The 26,920-nt window shown below is 43.5% G+C and overlaps 1 protein-coding gene across 5 annotated transcripts; it reads right to left on the reverse strand.

Moving 5' to 3' along the window:
- Positions 1-222: 222 nt before the first annotated feature.
- On the reverse strand, positions 223-26,510 carry CDH26 (cadherin 26). Of its 5 annotated transcripts, none has more exons than XM_083447339.1 (19): positions 26,402-26,510; positions 26,263-26,330; positions 20,585-20,665; positions 19,697-19,813; positions 16,831-16,998; positions 16,583-16,730; positions 14,891-15,057; positions 13,521-13,649; positions 12,175-12,360; positions 11,715-11,980; positions 9,708-9,850; positions 8,713-8,946; positions 7,530-7,760; positions 6,310-6,440; positions 4,990-5,070; positions 4,069-4,137; positions 1,332-1,436; positions 1,060-1,149; positions 223-589 (listed from the first exon to the last, which is right to left on the reverse strand). In XM_083447339.1, the coding sequence occupies exons 2-19, from the start codon at positions 26,311-26,313 to the stop codon at positions 395-397; spliced, it is 2,592 nt and encodes an 863-aa protein (XP_083303465.1). In that variant the 5' UTR covers positions 26,314-26,330; positions 26,402-26,510; the 3' UTR covers positions 223-394. The 5 variants fall into 5 exon arrangements, with proteins under 5 accessions (XP_083303465.1, XP_083303463.1, XP_083303462.1 ...); XM_083447337.1 differs by having other exon boundaries at positions 4,033-4,137; XM_083447336.1 differs by having other exon boundaries at positions 4,033-4,137; positions 26,263-26,444.
- Between the last annotated feature and the right edge of the window lie 410 nt (positions 26,511-26,920).

Raw genomic sequence — 26,920 nt, forward strand, 5'->3', positions numbered from 1 at the left:
GGCAGGGCTGGCAGAGAGCAGACAAGTTGGTGGGGCAGCATCCAACATGGTGCCCTCTAGACATTGTAGACCACAGCCTCCATCAGCCAACAGTCCCAGCCAACACACATGGTGGAAATTGTAGTCCAAAACATCAGGAGAGCACCAAGTTGAGGACAATTGGCTTAGGGTAGCTTAAGCTTTCGTGTTATTTTTCTGGTTAAGACAATGGGAACATCAAAATTTAAAAACATGGTATTTATTGCAAAATAAAAGAAAGAATCCATTTATTCAAGTATAAAAATTCAGCAGAATGAATGCTGGCAAAAATCCCTTTATGAACGGCATAGCTATAGTTCCATTTCAAATTAAACTGGGAGGATTCCCAGCTGCTCATAGGGCAGCTTTAAAGGCATCACTTGCTGCAGATTTTGTCAAGAGTGGTGAACTTCGGCCCCAAAGTAGCCAAGAAATCGGGAGGTAGGCTGTGATCATCCACAACTGGTAGGGAGAGAACGGATTCACTTTTCTCCAAAATTCCTTCCTCTGCATAAACATGAGGAGCGTAAGAGATCCCGTTGTCCTCTAGATCGGCGATGTGGTTAAGTTTCTGCGAAGAGAAAGTGAGCAAAAGAGCATTTAGATAGCTAAACAAGAGCACCTTCCTGCCTCTACTATATGGATGAGAAATTTGTTGCCCTCTCGACATTGCTGGATTACAACTCCCATCATTCCTGACCATTGGCCATGCTATAGCTGGGGCTGATAGGAACTGGAGTTCAGGACAGGCCTGGAGAACCAAAGGTTCCCAGCCCTGGTTAATGAAATAAATCTTTGTTATCTGCAGCACATTCAGGAAGAAGGACAACAGCTCAGTAACAGAGCATCTTTTGTGCATTCAGGAGCTCCCTAGATTGATTTTCTACCCTCCCCAATTTAAAATAATTTGGTGGCAGGAGAAGATCTTTGGGCTTCTGCATTAACAAAAGCAAATTTGAGCCATTATTGAAACTCATTCCACTGGATGCATTTGATAGTTCTTGGAGAAGGGGAACTGATCAACCTCTTCCTGTTTCTCACCTGATTTAAGATTTCATCCAATGTTTCCAGCATCCAGTCCTGTGGGTTCTTCCAGCGCTTCTTACTGTTTTGGGGGAGCAAGGTTGTCTGCTGAAGCAGAGAAAATGAATTTTAGAGCCATCACTTGCTTACATTCCATCTAGAATTACTTCAAGTATAAGAGGAAACTATGAAATCTACAGATAGCAATTTTTTGTAACGTGACACATCTTGAGTTATTAGAGATAAAAAGTGCAGGGGGTGGGGCAGGACCCTGTTGTGATTTATCTAACCTGATGCCAGCCAGGGATCATTTGGAAATATTCTGGGATGGTTATGGGTGAAGCGATACTTCCACCAGGTGCTGTCAGCTTTGCTTGGGTCATTCTATGGTCATCCTTTAAAAGAAAATGAAGCTTAGCTTATAAAAAATACAGTTGCAGTCCATGTCTTTCCATGCATCTTGCTAAAACCACTCTCCTTAAAATTAGAATATTTGAAACACATTAGGGCATCAAATTGCAGAAAGCCTCAGGACAGTTCACTATAAAACCGCTCTCGCTCTCTCAAGTCCTTCAGAACACTAGCATGCAAACATGACTTCCACATAAAACACATTGTCCTCTGGTGTGTGGACAGATGGAACAGAACAGGGGTGAAGAACCATTTTCGCCCAGTGGGTCAGATTCTCCATTTCCAAGCACAATTCAAAGTGTTGGTGCTGACCTTTAATTTAAAGCCCTAAACGGCCTCGGTCCAGTATACCTGAAGGAACGTCTCCAACCCCATCATTCTGCCTGGACTCTGAGGTCCAGCTCCGAGGGCATTCTGGCAGTTCCCTTGCTGCGAGAAGCCAAGTTACAGGGAACCAGGCAGAGGGCCTTCTTGGTAGTGGCGCCCGCCCCGTGGAACGCCCTCCCACCAGATGTCAAAGAGAAAAACTACCACCAGACTTTTGGAAGACATCTGAAGGCAGTCCTGTTTAGGGAAGCTTTTAATGTTTAACAGACTATTGTATTTTAATATTTTGTTGGAAGCCGCCCAGAGTGTCTGGGGAAACCCAGCCAGAGGGTGGCATATAAATAAATTATGATTATGATTATCATCATCATCTCCTCCAACCCTTGTGATCCAAGTATGGCCAGTGTGTGGAGCCACCCAGCTGTCAATTATCCAATGCCTCAATGTTGTCAGGTGACCTTGCCTGCCAGGGACTTTCAGACGCCCATTTCAATTCAAAATCCCTGCCTCCAACTTTGCAGTGGTGGTCATAGAATATTGATAATTTTCTGGGAGCAGATGAAAGCCACAATTGCTACAAACCTTTCTGCTGCTCCTCTTTGCTGTAAGGGCTTTTCATCTCTGTGCTGCGTGATTTTTATCATGTATTTTAATATGCTTAATGTGTTTTACTCTAGTTTGATAAATTTCCATTTTATTGTCAGCCACCTTGAGCAATATTCTGAACGATAAATTAACAAACAACGTATTCTTTTATATTCATTGCATGCAGTGCTGGTTATGTCCTTCTGCAATTCATTTTCTAAGGTGTTCTATAATTGGCCTTCCTTTGTAATGTCTTAATGTGAAACATTTAAGGCAATATTTTTGTTTCCTGTTAACTATATTTAGATTCATATTTTAAATCTGATTTCCTGTAATGCTTCATTTTGGAATGCTTTGATGTTTTAATGTAGGTTCCTTCATAAAAAATATAAAGCAGTATAAGGATAAAATGAATAACTATTTTCTGCAAAAATATGGTGAAATTATGTAACTTATGTAATTTACATAATTAAATACATAAAACCCCTAAATTACTTTGTCATTAATTATTCCACCCCATTTATTTCAATGCAAAGGAAATGCAATGTAAAGTTGGGGGCATAATAAAGAACTGCTGCCGCTGTTGTTGGGCTGCTGCTGCTGTTGCTGCTGCCCAGGACTGACCTGCTGGGAGTCTGAAGGGCGCAGCCTGTTATGTACTGAAGTTCTCACCCTGGGCCAGCAGGGGGATACTGTAGATAGTTTTCTCTCAGGTCCACATATGCAAATAAGGAATTGAAAGTGACGTTCAGTGATTGTATAGTTACAGAAAATTGTTACTGTTGTGTTGTAGTGGAGGTCTATATAAGCAGGCTGGCTGAACCCTTCAGTTCAGTTCTGTTCTGGCCTGTGAATAAACAAGAGCTGTTTGAAGAATCGCTGTGTCGTCTGATATGTTCACCCACAACTTAACAGAGCCCTGTCCTGGTTCTCTCCCCCTGGCTTGGGGCAGGGCATGACAGGCTCCACAAAGAAGTTCTGCTGCTGCTGCTGGGCAGAGAGGGCTCTGTTTTGGTTTTTTTAATTGCTTTTATTTTTTATCTATGCCATTTTAAATTGTGATTGATATTAATGCTGTATTCTTAATTTTAGATTTTATGAATTATGTGGAAATTGTTTTCTATTTGGTTGTGTACTTTCTGATGTGTTTTATTTATCATTTGTGACTTTTGTTATGTTGGTAATTATGTAAATCTTGTCATGCTGTAAGTAGGCTTGAGCATTGTTTTAACCAGGGGTCAGCAAACTTTTTCAGCAGGGGGCCGGTCCACTATCCCTCAGACCCTGTGAGGCGCCAGACTTTATTTTGAAAAAAAAACAACTGAACAAATTCCTATGCCCCACAAATAACCCAGAGATGCATTTTAAATAAAAGCACATATTGTACGCATGTAAAAACACCAGGCAGGCCCCACAAATAACCCAGAGAGGCATTTTAAATAAAAGGGCACATTCTACTTATGTAAAAACACACTGATTCCCAGACCGTCCGTGGGCCAGATTTAGAAGGCGATTGGGCCGGATCTGGCCCCCGGGCCTTAGTTTGCCTACCCATGGTTTTAACTATGGAAAGGCAACATACATGATGATAAATGATTGCAAATTGACAGCAACAACAAAATCTAGCACCTGTGAACTACTGCATACCATCATACATTTTTTTTATACCTGAAGCAACCGTGGTTTCGTACACATTTTACTCACAAGTAGGTTTTGTTCATAGTGTACTTGACTGGATGTCCGTGAATGTGAGGTGCTCGCTCCAGTTGGCCTCTAAGAAATAAAATGCCAAAACAAAATGACTGCCCCCTATCCAGCGCTGTAGCTCTGCTGACATAACAAGACTTCCACATGTGCAATGGAGTCAATTTCCCTCCTTTTCCTGTCTCCTCCACTCTACCCTCAAAATCAGCTCCAGGTGATTGGAAACCTTCCAGAGTAGATTTTTGAGGCACATGGGGGAAAGAAAGGAAACTGTTATGTACTGAAGTTCTCACCCTGGCCACCAGGAGTATTGTGTATGTAGTTTTCACTCAGGTCCACATCAGTTATTTTAGGCGGGAAACCCTGGGTTGTCGTTGCTACATTGTCGACAGCCGGCTGCCTATAAAAGCAGGCCGGCTGAGCTGTTTGCTGTTCAGTTCTGTCCAGCTTACAAATAAAGAGCTGCTTTGGAGAAATCGCTGTGTCGTCTGCTATGTTCGCCCACAACTTAACAGAAACAAAACTCCATTTGTGCCAGCAGGGGCGCCTTGCCCATAGAGGCTAGTGGCGCAGTGAGCCAAGTTCCGGAGGGCGCCAGGGAAGAGCCTCTCGTCGCCCTCGTCAGCTCGCTGCCCTTGCCCACCTCCGCCATGCTGCGCCATAGCAGCACCGCACCTGGAGCCTCTGCCTGCCATGGCCACCATGGCACGAAGCGACCAGCTGAACCAGGAGCCACTGCATCCAGCCTCCACCTCCTCCCCACCAGAGGAGCTGCCCTCCAGCAAAGCTGGGCGCTGGCAGTGCCCAACAGAAAGGGAGGGGGAGGACAAACAAGAGCAACACCAGGCAAGGAAACTGTACTGTTCCATTACAGGCCCTTTAAATATACATTCAATAAAGCTCAATGAGTTCTGTGGTTACCTTAATTGTTTGTGCTTTCTCTTTGGAAATTTGAGCATAGACTGTGGATGATGTAGCAGGATCTCCCATATCGGGTGTGTCCTAAATGGGACATTAAGTCAAAATCAAATGCATTATTACACGTTGGTTGCATGTGAAGCAGCTGTTCTGAATGGACAGAAAGCAATACAAGAATCTAGCTGGAACTAATAAAATTGTGGGTCCCTGCCTGGAAAAGGTCGACACAAATATTCTCTGGGATCTGCTGCCTGTTGAAGGAGTGCCTGCTTGCCTATATGTCCTGCTTGTATATATGCAAAGAAAGCAGATGTTACACAGGCACTCCAAGTCTCCATTGCTCTCTGGTCCCAAAGAATCAAAGACTACCATCTTACACAACTCAATAGGAATAAATTCCATTCGGCTTAATGAATCTCACATGATGATTGTACAGTAATTCCAATAGCATTGCCCCTGGAACATCATAGGAGGAGAGTACAAGGTTGTTGTTGTTGTTGTTGTTTAGTCGTTCAGTCGTGTCCGACTCTTCGTGACCCCATGGACCAGAGCACGCCAGGCACTCCTGTCTTCCACTGCCTCCCGCAGTTTGGTCAGATTCATGTTTGTAGCTTCGAGAACACTGTCTAACCATCTCGTCCTCTGTCGTCCCCTTCTCCTTGTGCCCTCCATCTTTCCCAACATCAGGGTCTTTTCCAGTGAATCTTCTCTTCTCATGAGGTGGCCAAAGTATTGGAGCCTCAGCTTCACGATCTGTCCTTCCAGTGAGCACTCAGGGCTGATTTCCTTAAGAATGGATGCATTTGATCTTCTTGCAGTCCATGGGACTCTCAAGAGTTTCCTCCAGCACCATAATTCAAAAGCGTCAATTCTTCGGCGATCAGCCTTCTTTATGGTCCAGCTCTCACTTCCATACATCACTACTGGGTAAACCATAGCTTTTACTATACGGACCTTTGTTGGCAAGGTGATGTCTCTACTTTTTAAAATGCTGTCTAGGTTTGTCATTGCTTTCCTCCCAAGAAGCAGGCGTCTCTTAATTTCGTGGCTGCTGTCACCATCTGCAGTGATCATGGAGCCCAAGAAAGTAAAATCTCTCACTGCCTCCATTTCCTCCCCTTCTATTTGCCAGGAGGTGATGGGACCAGTGGCCACGATCTTCGTTTTTTTGAGGTGGGCAGGTGCAAAAGACAGCAGAGCCCCTACATATTTAATATCTGAATTGAAAGCTACTGTTACAGAAGCTCCCTCTTCTATACAACTGCAGGAGCCCTGTGCTGTTTTCCATCTAACCACACAATGGATAGCAGTATTATTTACCACCTGAGACAAAGCTTGTTGGCTCTCCTCATTGTAGTGGATCAGAGTCTGGCTGCCTTCTTCGTACGGAATGAAGGGAGGGCCTTTCTTCGATTCTGGTGCTGAGGAACACCAAAGTAGGAGAGCTAGGCCCACTGCGTAACAAGGAAAAGAAAAACAAAGGATGAGCTTTAACACTTTTTGGGATGAGTAGGAAGGAAAATCCATCCTAGGATCTCCTCCACCTCCCTGTTAGTTTGTTGTATACCACTTAGAGATATATTCATATCTTAAGCATATAGAAATTGCCTGAATTAATTAACTCAATAAAGGTAAAGTGACCCCTGGCCATTAGGTCCAGTCGTGGCCGATTCTGGGGTTGCGGCCCTCATCTCGCTTTATTGGCCAAGGGAGCCGGTGTACAGCTTCCGGGTCATATGGCCAGCATGACTAAGCCGCTTCTGGCGAACCAGAGCAGCACATGGAAACGCCGTTTACCTTCCCGCCGGAGCGGTACCTATTTATCTACTTGCACTTTGACGTGCTTTTGAACTGCTAGGTTGGCAGGAGCAGGGACCGAGCAACGGGAGCTCACCCCGTCGCAGGGATTTGAACCGCCGACCTTCTGATCGGCAAGTCCTAGGCTCTGTGGTTTAACCCACAGCACCACCTGCATCCCTTAATTAATTCAATAGGTCAAGGTAAAAGGTAAAGGACCCATGGACGGTAAAGTCCAGTCAAAGGCAACTATGGGGTGCGGCACTCATCTCACTTTTCAGGCCGAGGGAGGCAGCATTTGTGCCCAGAAAACTTTCTGGGTCATGTGGCCAGCATGACTAAACCGCTTCTGGTGCAACAGGACACCGTGATGGAAACCAGAGCACACAGAAATGCCATTTACCTTCCTGCCGCAGTGGTACCTATTTATCTACTTGCACTGGTGTGCTACTGAACTGCTAGGTTGGCAGAAGTTGGGACGGAGCAATGGGAGCTCACCCTGTCGCGTGGATTCAAAGTGCCAACCTTCCGATGAGCAAGCCCAAGAGGCTCAGTGGCTTAATCCCATGAAGAAGCAGCTCACCCTACTAATCTATGTGTGCATGCACTTTGAATTGAAATAGAGCACCCACTAAAAAAATCAGTCACTGACGAACAAGGATAACATGTTTACATTCTCTCTGCACAAGATCTGAGCACGTTATTTCTGCCAGTAAGCAAAAGGCAAATTTTACAACATCACTCACAAATCAGTAACAGGAACCCAGCCACGATTGCAGCGACTGCTCCTGCTCCAAGACCCACCGACATGGAAGCCAGTTTCAGCTCCTGCTCACATGTGATCCCATCCCGGCAGGAACACACACCAACATGGAGGGTCTGTTCCATAAAAAACCCCTGCCTGTCGAAAATGTGGAGCGGCACTTCGTAAATGCCGGAAGGGAGGCTTTTCAACATAAACAGCTCGACTGAGTCATCTAAAGTGGGAGAAGAGGGAGAATACTTACATTATTTCTTTTTTGATAATTATAATAATACCACGCTGATAATGAGACAATACTGATGATGCAGACAAGGATGAGCAGGCTGAACCCTTCCAAATATTATTAACCAGATTTAAATCATTTTTAGATTTTTAAGAATTGAATGGTTGCTTGCAAATCCTCTAGGCAATTCTTTGGTTAGCTGTCCAGCCTTCTTTGAAAACTTCAGAAGAAATGCTTTCTCTTATCATTTACAGGTAGTTTATTAACCTGTGGTGTCAGGAAAAGATGCACACAACAGGCCAGAGCATGGAGATGGAAATCCACATCTAACAGCACCTGCCATTCTATCAGGCTTATAGTTGAAGAGGAGATGGAGATGTCCTGCAGCCCCATTAGCCCTGCTGAAAGGCCAGAAACTTTTGTCTCCTCTCCTACCTGAACTCTGTTTAAAAAATGTCTCCTATAGCTTTATTAGTCTGAAGACTGTCAAAGCGATGTACAGAATATCAAAATCATATACAAGACAAGACAAAACCCCATTTGCACTGAGTTTTCCTTGCACTGAAATGAATGGGGTGGAATAATGTAATGACAATGCACTTTGCATAATTTAGCATATGAGATACTATAGAGTTCTGCGTGCGAAGAGTACAGTGGTACCTTGGTTCTCAAACTTAATTCGTTCCGGGAGTCCATTTGACTCCCTAAACCATTCGAAAAGCAAGGCACGGATTCTGATTGGCTGCAGGAGCTTCCTGCACTCAAGTGGAAGCCGTGTCAGATGTTTGGCTTCCGAAAAACATTCACAAACCAAAACACTTACTTCTGGTTTGTGGCGTTCAGGAGCCAATTTGTTCGACAACTAAGCCGTTCGAGAATCAAGGTACCACTGTACAGGGCAGAACATGGAAAATCCCTACGTCACAGTAGGAGGGTAGCTTACCAAAGTTCTGTCCCAGTTTCCAAGAGTCTTGCACATTCCCATTGGTCTCTACTAGCTGGAATGTAAAGGGCTCTGCATAGAGATCAGAGTCTTTGTCTTCTGCTTTTACAAGGAATGGGCCTTTTTCTTTTCCACTGCAGACCACCAGCAAAGATGTAACTAACATGGGAGCGTTATCATTGAGGTCAGAGAGGTGAAGTTGGATAGTGCCTGTGCCAGTTTGTGGTGGAACACCTAATAGGGGGAACAAATGAGCACAATGCTAAAAAAGAGAGAGAGGGCAAATATTACAAAGCAGGAAGGAATGCACAGAATGAGAAATGGATTTCACCCACTGGCTTTTGGCATCTGACCTCCTCAGCAAACACTTCCCACACTGTATTTCTCTGTTGCAAATGTCAGGTCATCCACGTCATTCAAGCTGGACCTGTTTTGCAAACTCTCAATGGAAGAAAGGATCATCTAGGTCAGAGTTCACACAGGGGCCCAAGAAACGGCTCTATGACTGGGAAGCATTCTTAAGACAGCTTCTCAACATTTTTAGCATAGCTGTCAAGCGTCCCTTATTTGGCGGGACAGTCCCTTTTCCCAGCGCCATGTCCCGCTGCTGTCCCTTATTGATGATGTCCCTTAAATAAGCTACTGAAGATAATGGGGCCCTTTCTATGTCCAGCTGTCCTTTGTCAACAACAAATTGCTGCTGTCTTTTTGTGTTGAATATATGCTATATGGTAATTTATGGACCTAATAGGTATCTAAAGCCATTTGCATGCAACAAAATATGTATTTTATCAAAGTAATTGTTGATCCCTTATTTTGGCTGCTGATCCCTTATTTTCTGTAAGTTGACAGCTATGATTTTTAGACATCACAGGATAATTCTGTTGCTTTCATTTTCTGCCCGGAAATATTCAAAGCTGAGTGTTAGGTGCTAAACCAGAGCTGCCTTGGGACACTTTGCATCTTGCACCGTTATTGTCTGAGAAGCTACTTACCGTCGTCAATGGCGTGAATCACAATGGTGTATACACTGTTGTTCACGTGGGGAGATTCTCTATCTAGTGTTTTCACATTTGTCACGGTCCCCGAGTGTTCGTCAACAGTCACCCAGCCACCTGGGTCAGAAACTACTTTGTACCTTAAAGAGGAAATCAAAGGTTTTATTTTTAAATGAGCGATGAAGGCTCCAGAGTAGCTATCAGGCAGGGTTTGCTTTCCAACCCTCCAAAGGACTGGAAATCAAGGGTTTACTTAGCGCTGTGTTGAACATTTCCTTCCACTTCCTTTTCCAACCATTCTCCAACAGTGAAAAGAAAAAGAAACTGCACTCATATAAAAAAAAAGTCAGGTGGAAAGAAGAGTGTCCGTAAAATTCTCATGGGGGAGTGGAAGGCTTTTGTTGCATTGACATTACTTCCAAAATGGTGCCAGGGTTTTGCGAGTAGGGGTGTCAGGAAATTCAGCCTGAAGCAGTAGCAAAAATTGCCCCGCTCACGTTTTAGTCCCAGGTCCAGCGCAGAACTCGATCTAGCAAATACAGTGGCTATTCGCTCACATAATTCTTGGAGTCATTATTTAATCTTACAACCAATATATAATTTTTGGTGGGGTTTACTTGCATGGTTTTGACATCTCCTTTACATTGAAATGTATGGCGTGAAAATGTTACTAATTATGTTAAGTTTGTGAAGTACGCAAGTCCCCATTTTGTATTTCTATGTTGTGAACTGCCCTATGATCTTTGGGTGACGGGCGGTATACAAATTAAATAATTAATAGGGCAGAAATAATTGTGTAAACTATGTTAAATAGCAGACAGCAAGATGAATAGCATAGTATTAGGTGAAAAACAAACAGCCGTGCAGAGAAAATGTATCCATTCTCCGGTAGTCTACATTCTGCAGCCTTCCTGGGTGCTCTGCCTCCTAAAATCGCCATGGTTTCCACAGCTGGGCTTTCCTATATAAGAGATGGAAGGCAGGGAGGCTGTGTGGCATGCACCAGACAGCAGTTTATCATTTTCTTGAAAAGAAAACTTCTTTGAAAGTAAAAACACTGCAATTGCTACAGAAACAAAAATCAGGGTGTGCAACAATCTCAGTCATGTGGCAACCATTCTCCCACAGTATCTCCCACTTCTAGATGTTTGGGACTAAAATTCCCATCCTCCCTAGCTGACAGGACCAGTGGTCAGGGATGCTGGGAATTGTAGTCCCAAACATCTGGAGGGCCAGAGATTGCCTATGCCTGCCCTAGGGGAAGACATCCTGATGCTGATGCTCCCATGTTGTAACTGCACCCATGAGACTTCTTTTCAGATCAGGAAGCATAGGCAGACAGGGAAGTATACTGTTCTGCAAAGATATTTTTAATTTGGGAGCATGGTGGCCACATACACACTACCCATGGTCACCTCGCAACAATAACATAAGGTCCAAATTTATTTATTTTTAATGTTAAGGACATTTTTAAAGTGCTCCATGAATGAAGCAGGAAAACAGAAGCGAATTTCACAGGGGAATGAAACATGTGAAAAATCGGTAGAAACGTTTTGACACAGCACTCAAACAGGTAGACTACTCATGCTTAAAGGAAGAAGAAGAGTTTGGATTTGATATCCCACTTTATCACTAACCTAGGGAGTCTCAAAGCAGCTAAAATTCTCCTTTCCCTTCCTCCCCCACAACAAACACTCTGTGAGGCAAGTGAGGCTGAGAGACTTCAGAGAAGTGTGACTGGCCCAAGGTCACCCAGCAGCTGCAGGTGGAGGAGCGGGAAATCGAACCCGGTTCACCAGATTACGAGTCTACTGCTCTTAACCACTACACCACACTTGGCAAAATGGCGGTCATGAAAAACTTAATTGGGCAAAGTGTAATGTTCAATGGGTTCCTGAATCTATTCCTCTTCACTCTCTCTGAAGTGGAACCCTAACCAAGCTCCTTTGGAAGACCCATTCATATGGGACATGCGTACAAGAAGGACCAGCAGTTCTTCCCCACCTTATGATGTGTGGTGTTGTGTCTGGGTCCTTGGCTGTGTAATGTGCAATCGTGTTCCCAGGGATCATCCCTTCCTCTTTCCAAAGAACAAGAGCAGGAGGATGAAACTGAGGAGCGTCGTTCTCATCCATGATATTTATGTTCACATATGCTTCTTGGTTGCCTGGAGAACTCCGCATCTGACCGCCTTCACAGATAAAGAAGGGCTCTTCGTTTTCTACAGAAATCATGAGTCTCCTCTTGTTATGTTTGTCATAAACCAAAGGCTGAAAAGAAAAGACGCAGAGCAACCACAAAATCACAATCTCCCATAGTAAATTCTGACTAACTATACACAAAAACTTGTAGGATGGGGTGGAGGGTTGTAAATGATGATGTTCTGCTACCCAAATCTTGATAAAAGTTCTATGCTTGGAACAATTCTTCAAATCCTGCCAATAGCTTTGTCCATCTACATTACCTTTGTGATGCTTAAAACCCCTTCATTGGTATCAGGATCCGTCTCAATGCTGAAATTCTCTGTATCATCTCCTCCCAGTATTTTATACTTGGCTCTCCAAGCAGGTGTGTTGGGAGAATCTTTATCTTCCACCTGGAGGCGAAGGATGCCATGTTCTGTTTTGCCTTCTGGGATGTTCAGATAATGCTTGGAAGACACAGATAGGGCATCTCAGTGAACAAAAGACAGCTCCAAACATTTCCTCCCATTTTCTGTCATACTGCAATGTGACCAAGATATATAACCCAGGGTGGAGTGGACTGCTAAGGAGGTTCCTCTGTATGCACAAGGAAATCCTGCTTGCCTGGTGAAATGATTTCCCCTATCTTCCCACTGTGTGTTGTTTTGAGGCATAGGAAGTGGAGACAGGGGGAAAACCCCATTGCGAAAGTGGGACATGTTATGCTGCATCTCCACCCCCATCGTTCAGCCTGGACACTGAGGTCCAGCTCCGAGGGCCTTCTGGTGGTTCCCTCACTGTGAGAAGTGAGGTTACAGGGAACCAGGCAGAGGGCCTTCTTGGCAGTGGCTCCCTCCCATCAGATGTCAAGGAAACAACTATCTGACTTTTAGAAGATATCTGAAGGCAGCCCAGTTTAGGGAAGTTTTTAATGTTTGATGTTTTATCGTGGTTGTAATATTCTTTTGGGAGCTGCCCAGAGTGGCTGGTGAAACCTAGCCAGAAGGGCGGGGTATAAATAAATTTCTTGTTGCTGTTCCTGCTAGTGCAACTCTTTAATTGAATCTGCTCCCAGGATTGGACTGTGCAGGCTGAAGTTGCATTGATGAAGTGTGGTCCTCAATTATGCAGAGTGTTCTACTCTTGAATTCCTGGCACAACACTAGGGAAAGTCAGCGCATGGGCAATGACATGCAGAATGACTTCAGAAGCAGGGCTTGTATACATGCCGCTGACCCCTGTAAACAGTTTGGCATTTGCATGTTTATTACTTATCTTGGAGCATTTCTAATCTTCATATTTTTGATTCTCCAAGCGGCAAACCAAAATAGACTCAGTAACGAGAGAGCCCTATCCTAGAGGTCAGGGAAAAGCTGGGCATGACTTAAGCATATCCAAGAACCAGAGTGAATCTGATTCAAACAATAAAAGAGAGTCCAAATAATTACATTTTTGAGGAATTTGCAATAGCATTCTGATAAGGCTGTATACCTGCAGAGCTGTCAGCACTGATAGCAAATAATGCCTTAAAGTGGACGCTTAAAAAGGCAAACCTTTTGACTTCATAACTGGGACCTGGAAAACTCTCTCCCACCCTGACAATAGCCCTCAAGCAATATGTCCTTACAGTTCCTTTAGCAAGCAATGGTGCGTTGTTGTTTGAATCTTCCACAGCAATATTAATGGTTGCTGTTGATGACAGCCGTGGATTCCCATGGTCTGTAGCTTTGACCAGAAGTCTGAAAGCCGAGGTCGCCTTGAAAACGTTAAAATATGAAAACATCGTCACTCTCTATATGTCCGAGATGATATTGGTGTGAATTCAATAACTCCAAAGACACGCAAACTTTCCAAAGAAAGATGCATTTGCAAAACGTAAGGCTCGTGGTCTGACTGACCAGCTTAGAATCCAGCTTTCCTGAAATGGCCACAATTAGCCACCAGAAACTTTGGATTGATTCTGCTGCTAAGATACCTATTAGCTTTATTCAATTTTTTCCCCCATGCATGTTGTGTGGCCACAACTGAGACCGCCTTCAAAGATGAGTTTTGAGGTCCATGGCCTTGGGTAAATTCAAATGTTTTTGCTCCATGTTGTAATTTGCACAGGACCGTAATTCTGTATAAATATGGCATTTAGACCCTATGGTGGTGGTGGTGTTCCCCATCCCTCATCTCATTCGTGGTGTAGTGGTTAAGAGCGGTAGTCTCGTAATCTGGTGAACCGGGTTCACTTCCCCGCTCCTCCACATGCAGCTGCTGGGTGACCTTGGGCCAGTCACACTTCTCTGAAGTCTCTCAGCCCCACTCACCTCACAGAGTGTTTGTTGTGGGGGAGGAAGGGAAAGGAGAATGTTAGCCGCTTTGAGACTCCTTCGGATAGTGATAAAGTGGGATATCAAATCCAAACTCTTCTTCATTCTCTCAGCACCAGTGATGTAGGACAGAGCAGTAACGGATGGTATGTTGAGGAGGTGGCACTTCCCTGACCTCCCAACTGTTGAGTCACTGCTGCTTACTGGGAAGAGCAGAGCTCTGGGGAAGCCCCAACATTGCAAATGCAGCAACAAGAACCTGCTGATGCATATGCACCATGCTGACCTCCCCATCACCTCCATTTTTCTCCCAATAAGCAGCAGCTCAGTATCAGGTGGTCAGGTAAGCTCCACTGCACCACCACCACCCATCTGCTACTGGAGCAAAGTGAAGGCAAAAGGTCACTCAGTGACTCATTGCTAAGTGGATCAGGCTGAGCCAGTTCTCCCTGACCCACTGCCAACATTGATGGCCCATTTGTTTACACTGCATTTGTTTGCCTTGCATGGGATATTTTTTTACAAAGATTAGGCTGCTGAAAGGCAATTTGTAGAGGAAATACTAGGGCAGTGGATTTAAAGAGTGACATACTGAAGGCAAAATAATTTTCACGAGTGTATACATGCCCAAAAAGGGTGGGGCAGAGCTTAAGAAGACAGGCTTTATTTACAAGTTCTATACCTGATAATCTGAGCATCCCGTGACACGAATCAGGCCACTTGAAGGATCAATGGTGAAGATAGGTTCTTTTGTACGAGGGGTCTGCAAAACCAGAGAATGCTCCACTAGAGAATTCGGAGTGCCTTCTTCATCCTTGTCATAGGCCGTGGCATTGAACACTGGTTCATCTATGATTGGGGAAGGTGCAGTGTTTATAGCAAGGGAATAATACAGAGCCTAGGACTTGGCGATCAGAAGGTCGGTGGTTCGAATCCCTGCAATGGGGTGAGCCCCCATTGCTCGGTCCCTGCTGCTGCCAACCTAGCAGTTCAAAAGCACATCAAAGTGCAAGTAGATAAATAGGTACCGCTCGGGCGGGAAGGTAAACGGCATTTCTGTGCACTACTCTGGTTTGCCAGAAGCGGCTTAGTCATGCTGGCCACATGACCTAGAAGCTGTACGCCAGCTCCCTCGGCCAATAAACTGAGATGAGCACCGTAACCCCAAAGTTGGCCATGACTGGACCTAATGGTCAGGGGTCCCCTTACCTTTATAGTGTGTCTTTACTATACAGTCGTACCTCGGAAGTCGAACGCTTTGCAACTCGAACGTTTTGACTCCCAAAAGCCGCAAACCCAGAAGTGAGTGTTCCAGTTTGCGAACGTTCTTTGTAACCCGAACATCCGATGCGGGTTCTGCTGGTTCCAATTGGCTGTAGGAGCTTCCTGCAGCCAATCAGAAGCCGCGTCTTGAATTCTGAATGTTTTGTAAGTCAAACAGACTTCTGGGACGGATTTTGTTCAACTTCCAAGGTACGACTGCATTTCCATTCTTGACACTTGTATAGAAGAGCCCACCTCTTGGCAATCTCCCCACGTGGGCAAATTTGTTACCAGAATCAGAGCAAAGCCAACAGCTTTTGCTACAGCCTGCTCAGTGCCTCGTTTGCCTGCTGCAACCCCTAGCCATGCCATAGACTTTAGGCTCCACCAATGCCAGCAACTCCATCCTGAGTAAAGGTGGCTGGGAAGCAGAGAGGTGCAAAAGTGGAGTGGAGAAGAAAGGAAAGTCTTCCACTTCTGAGAAGAAAGAGGCAGAGGAGGTCTTGAACAAAATTAGACGGTAGGACAAAGGATGTGATGACGGTGGTAAATGAGATAGATAGATAGAGGATAAGAAAGATGAAAGCTGCTATAGGAGGAAGACGTGAATGTAAAAAGACCAGAGAAGGGATGAAAGGCAAATGGGAGAAGAAATTATAGATGAGTAAAATTGCTTGAGGCACATGGGGTGGGAAAACGAACAATATAAAATAAAAAGCCTTCTTCACTTAGTTCCTCTGGATCACGAAATTCTTCCTAAAATGGGAAGACCGAGTCAAAATCACTCCAGATCAGATTTCTGTACTTAGCTTAAGGAAAGCTGAGCCATAAAGAAAATGCTGTCTGTGCCAAAGAACTTGGCAGTTTCCAAAGATGGACTAAATAGCAATAGAAAATGATCTCAGTAATTGCCAGCTGATTATGCCAAAGTCCGTCTGCACTGGCTACCATTTTGTGACTGGCTCTGCCACTGCTCTGTCATTTTGTGACAGGTTGGCTTCAGTAATCTGCAGCTATCTCTAGTGGGCTCTGGGAGTAGAAAGTTTGAGCAACCCTGTCCTTGACAAGGACCATATACAGTGAAGCTATCAACAGTGTCCAAGATACTCACTTCTGTCGTGGTTTTCTTTCATGGTGATGTTAAATTCCTTTTTAGAAAACTCAGGCGCATTATCATTAATATCCTTAATTTTAACATTGAAGAGTAAAGATCTATCCACTATTTCATTCGTCGTCCTATCCGCAACATCAAAACGTATCTGAACGATGGACAATCAGCAAGAAAATTAAATTAGCGACTGGCTCATGTGTTCTATGGACTTCTAAAAAAAAAAAAAAAGTTAAAAGGAAAGTAATTACCGTGAAAGAAGGGTTTCTCTCTCGATCAATGGAACGGTGCACAGATACATGTCCATTCACATCATCCTCGATAGAAAACAGTCCAGGCTCTGGATATTCATCCACACCAGGTCCACTGATTAAATATTTCACATTTATATCACGCTTGCGTGATACATCATTAAAGAGCTACAAAGCAAAACAGGCTGTTGTTTAAAGGTTAATCTTATCAGCAGAGTAATATTTTAATGGCAAGATTCTTCTACATTTTACTATTCTGATAATCCTAGGGACTCAGCTACATTAGTCAAGAAACACCTTTTCGAATGTATTATGAACATGCAACACCAGATGGCCCCAGAGAGAAAGAAGAAATTTTGAAGCACTTTTCCAGAGCATTTTTCTTCTTCTTTTGTTATAACAATTTAATTTCTGACTTGTTTATAGCGAGGGAGGGGGATCCTGTGTGTAGATCCACCCCTAATGTAGATTTTTTGGTTTTTTTAAAAAAAGATTTAATAAATAATAATAATAATAATAATAGTAGTAGTAGTAGTATTTATCACCTTCAGCAGCATGATTCTTAAGGAAAAGTTTCCCAGCCTTAATTCTTGTGCCATCTCACAGATGTTTTAGTGATGCCAATGCCATTGCAATGAAATCCTCAAGGCTTTTTTAACAAAAAAAAAATATCCCAAGAGGTACAGTTTGGTGACACAGAACAGTCAGTCCTTTTATTGTAAGAGAGTACAAGCAATTATAATGACCAATCTGCAAGTATTTTAGTAAATAATAATCTCTCAGACAAATGCCAAATAATAAAAGGGAATAGACAAGGCTGCCCTTTATCTCTGCTGTTATTTATTTTGCCTTTAAAAGTATAGAAGTCAGGCATAGAACTTACAAATTAAAAAAAATATTTATGTATGCAACAACGGCAGCTAGAGTTTTGTTAGCCCAAAGATGGAAAGCAAGGGAGGTCCCAAGTAAGGAGCACTAGCAACTTAAGATGATAGAATTTGCAGAACCAGCAGGTTTAACACATGAAAAAGAGAGCAAAAAGAGTATCTATTTAAAGAGGAGTGGAAAATATTTGCTGAGTATTTGTCAAACAACTGCACAGCTGAAGACTCTGGCAGCATTAAGATGAATTCAACAGTGTGATTAATATTTGAATGATTTAAATTGGGGAACTAACTAAAATAGTTACAGTAAAATATGCAGGAATGATAGACAAGTGAAATGAACCATGGGAAGGAGAAGGAGGGCAGTCGAAGGATATATAATATTGTGTAAAATGCATATTTTGAGATGTATAACTTGAAAACTTAATAGAAACTATTTTTTAAAAAATGAGAGTACGTGCAATTTTTAAGTGGCACAGACTAAGAGATGCAATTATATATGCTACTTCATTGCTCCGTTACAACTCTGAATTTTCTAAAGTGCTTTTAAAAATTGCCTCCTAAAATATATTTTAAAGAAAGTGCCAGAGACTGTGTGTGTGTGTTTTGTGGGGAGGAGACAAAAAAATTGTGCCAGAAGATAAGTAAACATTGCCAGTGGCACTTTTATTTAAAGATGAAGATTATAAACATGCACGAGCTTGAAATTTCCAATTGTAGCTTCCTCCTGCATTGAGCGTCAATAGGGCCTGTCATCCATGTGACAAGCATGAAAGTGAGGACTTAGAGACTTGCCAAACCGAGTCTTCCTTGGTTTGGAGACTTCCTAGTAACTCCAACTGACATTCTTCCGGGGGGGGGGGTGCAGATACTCTTGGTCATCTTTAAGGTGGTGATTCGCCAGTCCCTGACCCAATTTCCATTTATTTAAAAGCAATTCTAAGGCACTTGATATTTTAAATATCGGGGGCTGGCAGGGGGGGGGAAGCATGGGGGGGCATGAAGAGTCCAGGAGAGCCACTATGCTTTTCTTCCACACTGTGCCCTTGGCAGAAAAACTTAAACCTCTCTGCCCGGCCTAGGAGATGAGGGTCACTCCCTCCCCACAGTTCAGATGATTGATCTAATGATTTGGGAGGGGGTACTAGCCGTCTTCTCAGCTTATCTACAAGGATCAGATGTGGGGAAGCTGTGAACCTCTGGGCATGTGGTGTGCATCTGAGAATGGCCACATCTGCACCTTGCATGTAGCAGTCATGGCTTCCCCCTCACTGGGCTGCAATTTCCTGAGTGGTTTAACAGTCAATTCCTCTTCCCAGGGTACTCTGGAAATTGTAACTCAGAGCACAGGGGTCTCCTAACAGCTTTCGGCACCCTTAAACCATAGGTTTCCATAGGTTCCTGTGATCCTATGTGATCAGAATGCTTCAAATGTAGGGTGCAGATGTGGTCAGAGAAGGTGTCTATATCCACTTTAGACCATGCCCCCACCTGCATGAGGCCCCTGAAGGGTTGACAAAAGGCAAATATGGCCCTCAGGCAGAAGAAACTTCCAACATGCACAAGAGCCAGTGTGGTGTCGTGGTTAAGAGCGGTAGATTCATAATCTGGGGAACCGGGTTTGCGTCTCCGCTCCTCCACCTGCAGCTGCTGGGTAACCTTGGGCCAGTCACACTTCTCTGAAGTCTCTCAGCCCCACTCACCTCACAGAGTATTTGTTGTGGGGGAGGAAGGGAAAGGAGAATGTTAGCCACTTTAAGACTCCTTAGGTTAGTGATAAAGCGGGATATCAAATCCAAACTCCTCTTCTTCTACTTTAAGGTGCACACACAATGTTATTGGCTGTTCTTGTCTGTATCATGGCACAAGCTGTTGAAGGCTTGATTCAGATGCAAATTGCCCTTGGGGAACACAGCCAGAAACACAAAAAACTAGACTATAAATATACAAGGCTTTCCAACACGTTACACATTGGCTTTTACCTCTCCGACACGTTTTGGGAACGGCCCTTTGTCTTCCTCCTCAAGTTCTAGGGTGGTAATTACCCATCTCCTTTTGGTGCGACGCAAAGGACGAAGACTGTCGAGCAGCTTCAGATCCTGGGAGTGAAAAGAGCGCACTTATGTTACAACCACCTATGTGTATCACTGTAGCAGGTGCCTCTTTTTCAAAACAAACATTAAAATATAGGGAGTTTAAAATATATGTTCCAAATATATCCTTTGGCCCCACACTGGTAAGTTCAGTAACAGAAGATAAGTTTCCTCCTTTGTTCATTGACCTGTAGTGGGACTTTCATACACATGCCGTAAGTAAAGGCAAAGGGCCCCTGACCATTAGGTCCAGTCGTGGCCGACTCTGGGGTTGCGGCGCTCATCTCGCTTTATTGGCGGAGGGAGCCGGCGTATAGCCAGCATGACTAAGCCGCTTCTAGCGAACCAGAGCAGTGCACGGAAACACCGTTTACCTTCCCGCCGAAGTGGTTCCTATTTATCTACTTGCACTTTGACGTGCTTTTAAACTGCTAGGTTGGCAGGAGCAGGGACCGTGCAACGGGAGCTCACCCCGTCGCGGGGATTTGAACCGCCGACCTTCTGATCGGCAAGTCCTAGGCTCTGTGGTTTAACCCACAGCGCCACCCGCGTCCCTCACACATGCCATAAGTAGATGAATATGTACGTACATAACTTCTTAAGGACTCAGAATCTAAAATCTGTCCAGCCTCATCAAAATATAGACCCAGATTCAATTATCCTCCCCCCATCAACAGACACACAAGCCATTGTAAAAACAAAAAAAGATTTGCAGATAATGTCTATCTGGTTTTTAAAGTAATGTTATCTACTGGAGAACTTAACCTGAGTCCCCACCTGGTTGCTTCTCTTGTAGATGGTCTTCCTTAGACTGCTGTCATCTCCCAGGGCATGGCAGAAGCTGTTGATGGTAAGAACCTTAATAGATGGAGAAAAGGGCAAGAGTAAGAAGGATGTTGCATTGGCCAAGTCATGCTACCCACAGTATCACACCCTGAAAAGCCAGGCAACTTTGACGTCTGTAATGAATGCATTTTTCAATTAAAAATCTGGCTTTGTTAGGAATGTGATGTTTTCACTGGGTGATTGAGGCTGTTGTGGCCACAGAGGCTTCAAAATTCAAGGGTGCTTATAATATTATAATGTCCCATAATCTCTTTCCACACCCTGGCAGTGACTTCCCATGTTCCTCAACCATGCAATAAATGCCAACAAGCACCAACCTATTTTATTCACCCCAGCCCTGAACATTTATGCCAAATGTTGCCCTTCCATTCACCTGAAAAACTGAACAAAAAATGAGTCAACTCTGTAGAGGTCACCAGCTTTCCCTGTTCTGTGTCATCTGCCTTGATGCAACAAACTTACTCAGAACTGTAGCTGTTTTCCTAAGGATTATACCCAACTATAACGTAACTGTCATTTGCAATCAACTGTATCTGGCCAAGCACAGAAACGTTGCTGAACCTGTTATATCATGGTTGATCTCCAAGGTGTCTGCGTCAAATTTCTCTGGGCTGCTCTACTCAACAGTTAATTACTCAATAAGGCTTCCTCTATGACTTCCCTGTTTAAGGACTGTCCAGAAAATGCATTTAATATAGAACAGCCTTTCCTGACCTGGTGCCCTCCAGATGTTTTAGAATCATAGAGTTGGAAGAGACCACAAGGGCCATCGAGTCCAACCCCCTGCCAAGCGGGAAACACCATCAGAGCACTCCTGACATATGGTTGTCAAGCCTCTGCTTAAAGACCTCCAAAGAAGGAGACTCCACCACACTCCTTGGCAGCAAATTCCACTGTCAAACAGCTCTTACTGTCAGGAAGTTCTTCCTAATGTTTAGGTGGAATCTTCTTTCTTGTAGTTTGGATCCATTGCTCCGTGTCCGCTTCTCTGGAGCAGCAGAAAACAACCTTTCTCCCTCCTCTATGTGACATCCTTTTATATATTTGAACATGGCTATCATATCACCCCTTAACCTCCTCTTCTCCAGGCTAAACATGCCCAGCTCCCTTAGCCGTTCCTCATAAAGCATCGTTTCCAGGTCTTTGACCATTTGGGTTGCCCTCCTCTGGACACGTTCCAGTTTGTCAGTGTGCTTCTTGAACTGTGGTGCCCAGAACTGGACACAGTACTCCAGGTGAGGTCTGACCAGAGCAGAATACAGTGGCACTATTACTTCCCTTGATCTAGATGCTATACTCCTATTGATGCAGCCCAGAATTGCATTAGCTTTTTTAGTTTTGGACTACAGCTCCCATCATCCCCAGCTAGCAAGGCCATGTTGGCTGTGACTGATGGGAATCGTAGTCCAAGAATATCTGAAGGGCATCAGATTGCAAAAGGTTAGTAAGGAAAGCAAGCACAAAGCAACTAACTGGGGCCATGCATCGGATTATATCTTACCTGTGCTTAAGGAGCTGGAATGCTTCTGAGTGCCAGGATTTACTTTTAAAGCCCTACACAGCTTGGGACCTGAAGAAATGTCTAATTCCACACCAACTTTCCTGGGCACTGAGGCAGTATTCAGAGCTGCAGCTGCTTGTCTTTCCCTGCTATTTCAGATGAGTCAAATGGACAACAGGGAGAAGACCTGCTCTTTTGTGAAACCCCACTTACAGAAGTCTCACCCCAGATAGGCTCGCCTGCCCCCTACGTCACAGAATAATCCTATACATGGTATCCAGAAGTAAACCCTACTGAATTTGATGGGACTTACTTCCATGTAAGTGGGTATAGGATTGCCACCCTTAATCACTTTTCAGCGCCATATGAAAACCTTTTTATTTCCCCAGACTTTTGCCATGTGCAGGAATTTGAATCATCAATGTTTACTACTGCTTTTACCCTACACTTTTACGATTTTGCTAGTGTTCTGGTGCATTCTTATTTTATTTTTAACAGCCGTAAACTACCCTGATAACTCTATATTGAACAGCAATATAAAAAGTATTATTCCTAGATATTGATGCATAAGAAAATTCAGTATCAACAAGGTTTTTCCACCATCTGTAAGAATGGATACAGTTCAGACAATGGTAAGTACGCCTATGATTTCAGCAGGAAATCCAACTTTAGCTGGATCACAACCAGCACTTATAAGTAATGGAAATACTCAACTGACTCGTGAAGTCTAGACTCAATCAAATTTTGGTTTCATTAACCAACATCTGTAATTTTATCCCAATGTACCAGCAAATGTAGCAGTTCCAAACACAATGTACCTTCAGGCTAACCCCGCCCCCAACATTTCTCTTGTTCAGATTCTACAATCCAAGGATGTTCCAACCCAGCCTTGCCCAACCCGGTAACCCTCCCAGATGTTTGTGCTGGTTACTTATGCTGCACGTTGTAGTCCTTGGAGAAGGCAATGCTAACTCAAGGCAGATGAGCCAATACTTGAACAAACATATGCAAATACTATGATATACTAGTGCAGCGGTTCTTGGACGACTGAGATGATTACTTCCCAAACAAACTGATAAGATAAGCAAAACACAGGATATTTTCAGCTTAGAGAAAAGGTAGCCAGGGAGGTTTTGATACAGGTGTTCCTGGTAATGACTGAAATATGCAAAAACTCCTTAACATTTTCAGTGATAAGACATCAGAAATTAAAAGTAATGCCTAGCTTGGTAAATATACACATGCTTCTTTCATCTAATGTTCCATACAGGACACACCAAGCCATCGTTTAGCACAATGTCTGAATGCAGTCAGTGACTTGCTTAAGGTCAGCTACCAAGTTTGTTGTTAAGGAGAAATATAAACCCAACCATCTTTGGGAACTGTAGCCAAAGGATATTTTCAATTTATCAATCCAAACATTTATGAAAAAACAAATCCTTGAAGTCATCTGCCTTCACATACCTACATAGCAGCTAGAATACAGAGTTCATTCAAACTGAAATAATGTCAGAGTGATGAAAACGAAGAAAGAGTAAACATGAAAGAACAACGGGGGGAAGAATTTATATGCAAGGATAAGAAGTGTTTAAACCAAGTTCTATTCTCAGTGATGCCTGTATCCTTTTCTTCCCTCAACCAAGAAAGATTAGCCTAGGAATTGTGAAATAAGACATGTGCTATTCACATTAACTGGGGCATGTCACACTTCAGTTATAATAACTTTCTGTTGACTATTGGGGCATGTTCTGGAACAGTTCTTCAGTTTTCCTTTTTGCAGCAGGCATGCACTTAATCTCTTGTAACAAAAACAAAGCCCTCTGCTCAGTAGCAATCCTTTTGCCACAAAAGCTTGGAGGGGCTGCTCAGTGCTGGAAACATGAGATGGCATCGATAAATTATCAGCAGGGTTTCAAAAGAAACCAAAACTAATAATACTTAAGAAAATGGCTCTAGAAGTTAATGAGAGCTTTACATGTGTTCTGAGGCGGGGTGTTGGAGAATTCTTCTTAAAGCGGGATTTGGGACAAAATGACGTTTCCTTCAGGTAGAATTATTTGTAAATAAAACATAAAAGGTTGGAAGAGAGATTGAAATCCACCTGCTTGACTCTATTCTAGCCAGTTCCCTTTCAGCTGCGAATAACTGTAGACAAAATGTCAGACGTGGGTCAGGAAGTCCTATATTCGCATTTCTGCTCAGCTATGAAACGAACTGGTTGATTTCTCCTTGGAATGCTTGCTATCTCCAACTTAGCCCAACCTATCTTGTTGTAAATTTGAGGGGAACTATGCATGCAGTCCTGATCTCTTTGCAAGGAGTGTGGGATAAACTAATATCAGAAGAAGAAGAAGAAAAATGGGCAGTCAGCTACATAAAAATAAAGGCAATTCATTAGGCTCTAGCAGCTTATGACTGAACTGTACCACAGTGGGGGAATTTCCATTCTGATAAGACAGTGGAACATGTTGCACTGCAAAGTTCTACAATCGCCTTCTCTCAAGACATTTTTAAAGGAATAGTTTGTTTTACAGAATGTTGATGCTGTTACGTCACTGAAACCTCAGGAATTTAAGTTTTCATAATTAATGCCTGGTGCCAAGCTGGAAACAGAGCAAACAACAGCATGACGGAACACCAAAGTCCCGCGAGGATCTGTCCTACCCCACAAAAGAATGCAGAATCGCTTTTAGCTTGCTGGCTACTTCGCTTTCCAATAGCTTAAAAGTTCTTGGTCCCAAAGAAGGGTCTGTTACTGTGCAATCCTGTTGACAGTAGCTAGTCTCATTGAGTTCAGGAGGACACATTCCCCAGAATGTGTGCCTAGATTGATTGATTGATTGAACTTATATACTGCTCTATATCCGGGAGTCTCAGGGCGGGTCACAGAATAAGATCAAGATATAAAACCACAAAATACATAATAAAAATAAAAACAATAGCCGCCCCCCCCCCCATCAGCATTATTCTTCTTGTAACACTGAGACAATGTGCTAAGCTTTAGTACTTGGGGCAGTGGGATGGGAGAATGTGCACAAGGCAAAAACATTTGACTTATCTAGATTTGTAGCTTTAGGAAGCAGCTGCTATGTTCTAGACTCATTTGGTATCTTTCCAATTCAACTTGTATTTTGGAAAAAATTAGATGTCTTTTAAAAAGGGATCTATTCCCCCCCCCATTCATTTAACAAGGGGGTAGAACAGGTTCAAAACACTAGAAGGATATTGGAACAATTTTGTCTTTACATGAGAGGAATACTGACTGTTTAGGAAACTATCAGACCTGGAGAGAACTTGAATTGCACTTATCTAAAGGAAAAACAACTGATGATATTAACCAGTAGTAAGGTTTTAAAAAGCTTACTGGGAAATGATATATAATGAATTGAAAATATTTTTGAAATAATGTTTGTAAAAAACAAACAAACCCAAAAACTTTCCTTTGGGGAATTATAGGGATGGAACTACCCAAACTGTATAGAAATGTATTCATGTATGCAACTACAGTGGCAAGAACGTTAAATGGAAAGAAGAATGGATACAAAAACTTATGGAATATGCAGAAATGGTGAAACTTATCGGAAAAATAAGAAATCAAGATAAGAAACTTATTATAAAAGAATGGAAATGATTTGTTGAATATTTACAAACTAAACAGAGAAGAACATTGACATTGGCAGGATTATTGTAATAACCTTATGGGTGTATTTTTTAAAACAGACGAATAAATGAGCAAATTAAGTTAATTTGAATATGCCATGGGGACCAACAGCAGTCCAAAAGAGCTTAAAAGCACCCGAAAAAACCTGGGGAAATAAAATTGTTTATACGTTTGTATGATTGTGGCTTTCACTTGACCCGGAGGAGAAAAAGGCACAGGGGCAGAGCGCGTCCTGGAGTTCAGTACCGTGCGCGCCCCAACGCACTAGGGACTATTTTTAAGAAGCAGGTGATGCTACCTGGCGGTTTCCAAGGAGACGGGGATATTTGAATACCAGGACGCTGCTGCATGATCTCCTCCTTGGGCTGGACAAGGCAAAGCGTGGAGCCTCCGATCTCCCCTTCGCCAGACAAACCCCCACCACCCATGACCCCTCTCCAGCCCTACCGTCAGGAGGAAAAGCGCAGCGCCGGAGAAAAAGGCGCGTCTCAGCGGCATTGTCGCGGCGCTCGTGGCTGGGGAGGCGCCGCTGATGCTCCTCGCAAAGGGGGCGATCCTCTGGGCTTCTCTGCACCCGCCTGTTGGCCGCAGGAAGATGCGCCTCCCGAGCCCCGAAGTGCTCCTATAGCAGCCCGAGAGAAGACTCTCAAGGTCTTCGACCAGGAATTCCACAAACCGGCCGAGGGAGAGAATATATGCCTTTCACAGGTATTGTTGATCTTGCCTGGCCCCACCTCCTCCAGGCTCATTTGAACACCAGCTACACCCACTTAAAGGGGGGGGGGAGAGAGAGACACTTGAATATTTATCTTCCGGGCACCTTATTCAATTCACTGACACAAACAAACAGCAAGAGACGACTGGTACAGTAATAAAAATGCCATCTTCCTCAAATTATCAGCTAATAACCAATAGTCAGCTAATTATCAATACTTAACTATCACAGTAACTTGATAAACCCCTAGGAGATTAAAATCTAGTAAACAAAAGGGCTGCGAGGGGAATCTTTACCAAGCCAGAGAATCTCTGAGGACGCTCAGATTGCCTTTTTTTCCTTCACCACTGAGCCACTCTCACATTTGTTGTTGTTGTTTAGTCGTTTAGT

This window comes from Podarcis tiliguerta (genome assembly GCF_965153285.1).
Source record: "Podarcis tiliguerta genome assembly, chromosome: 6".
Taxonomy (NCBI): Eukaryota; Metazoa; Chordata; class Lepidosauria; order Squamata; family Lacertidae; genus Podarcis; species Podarcis tiliguerta.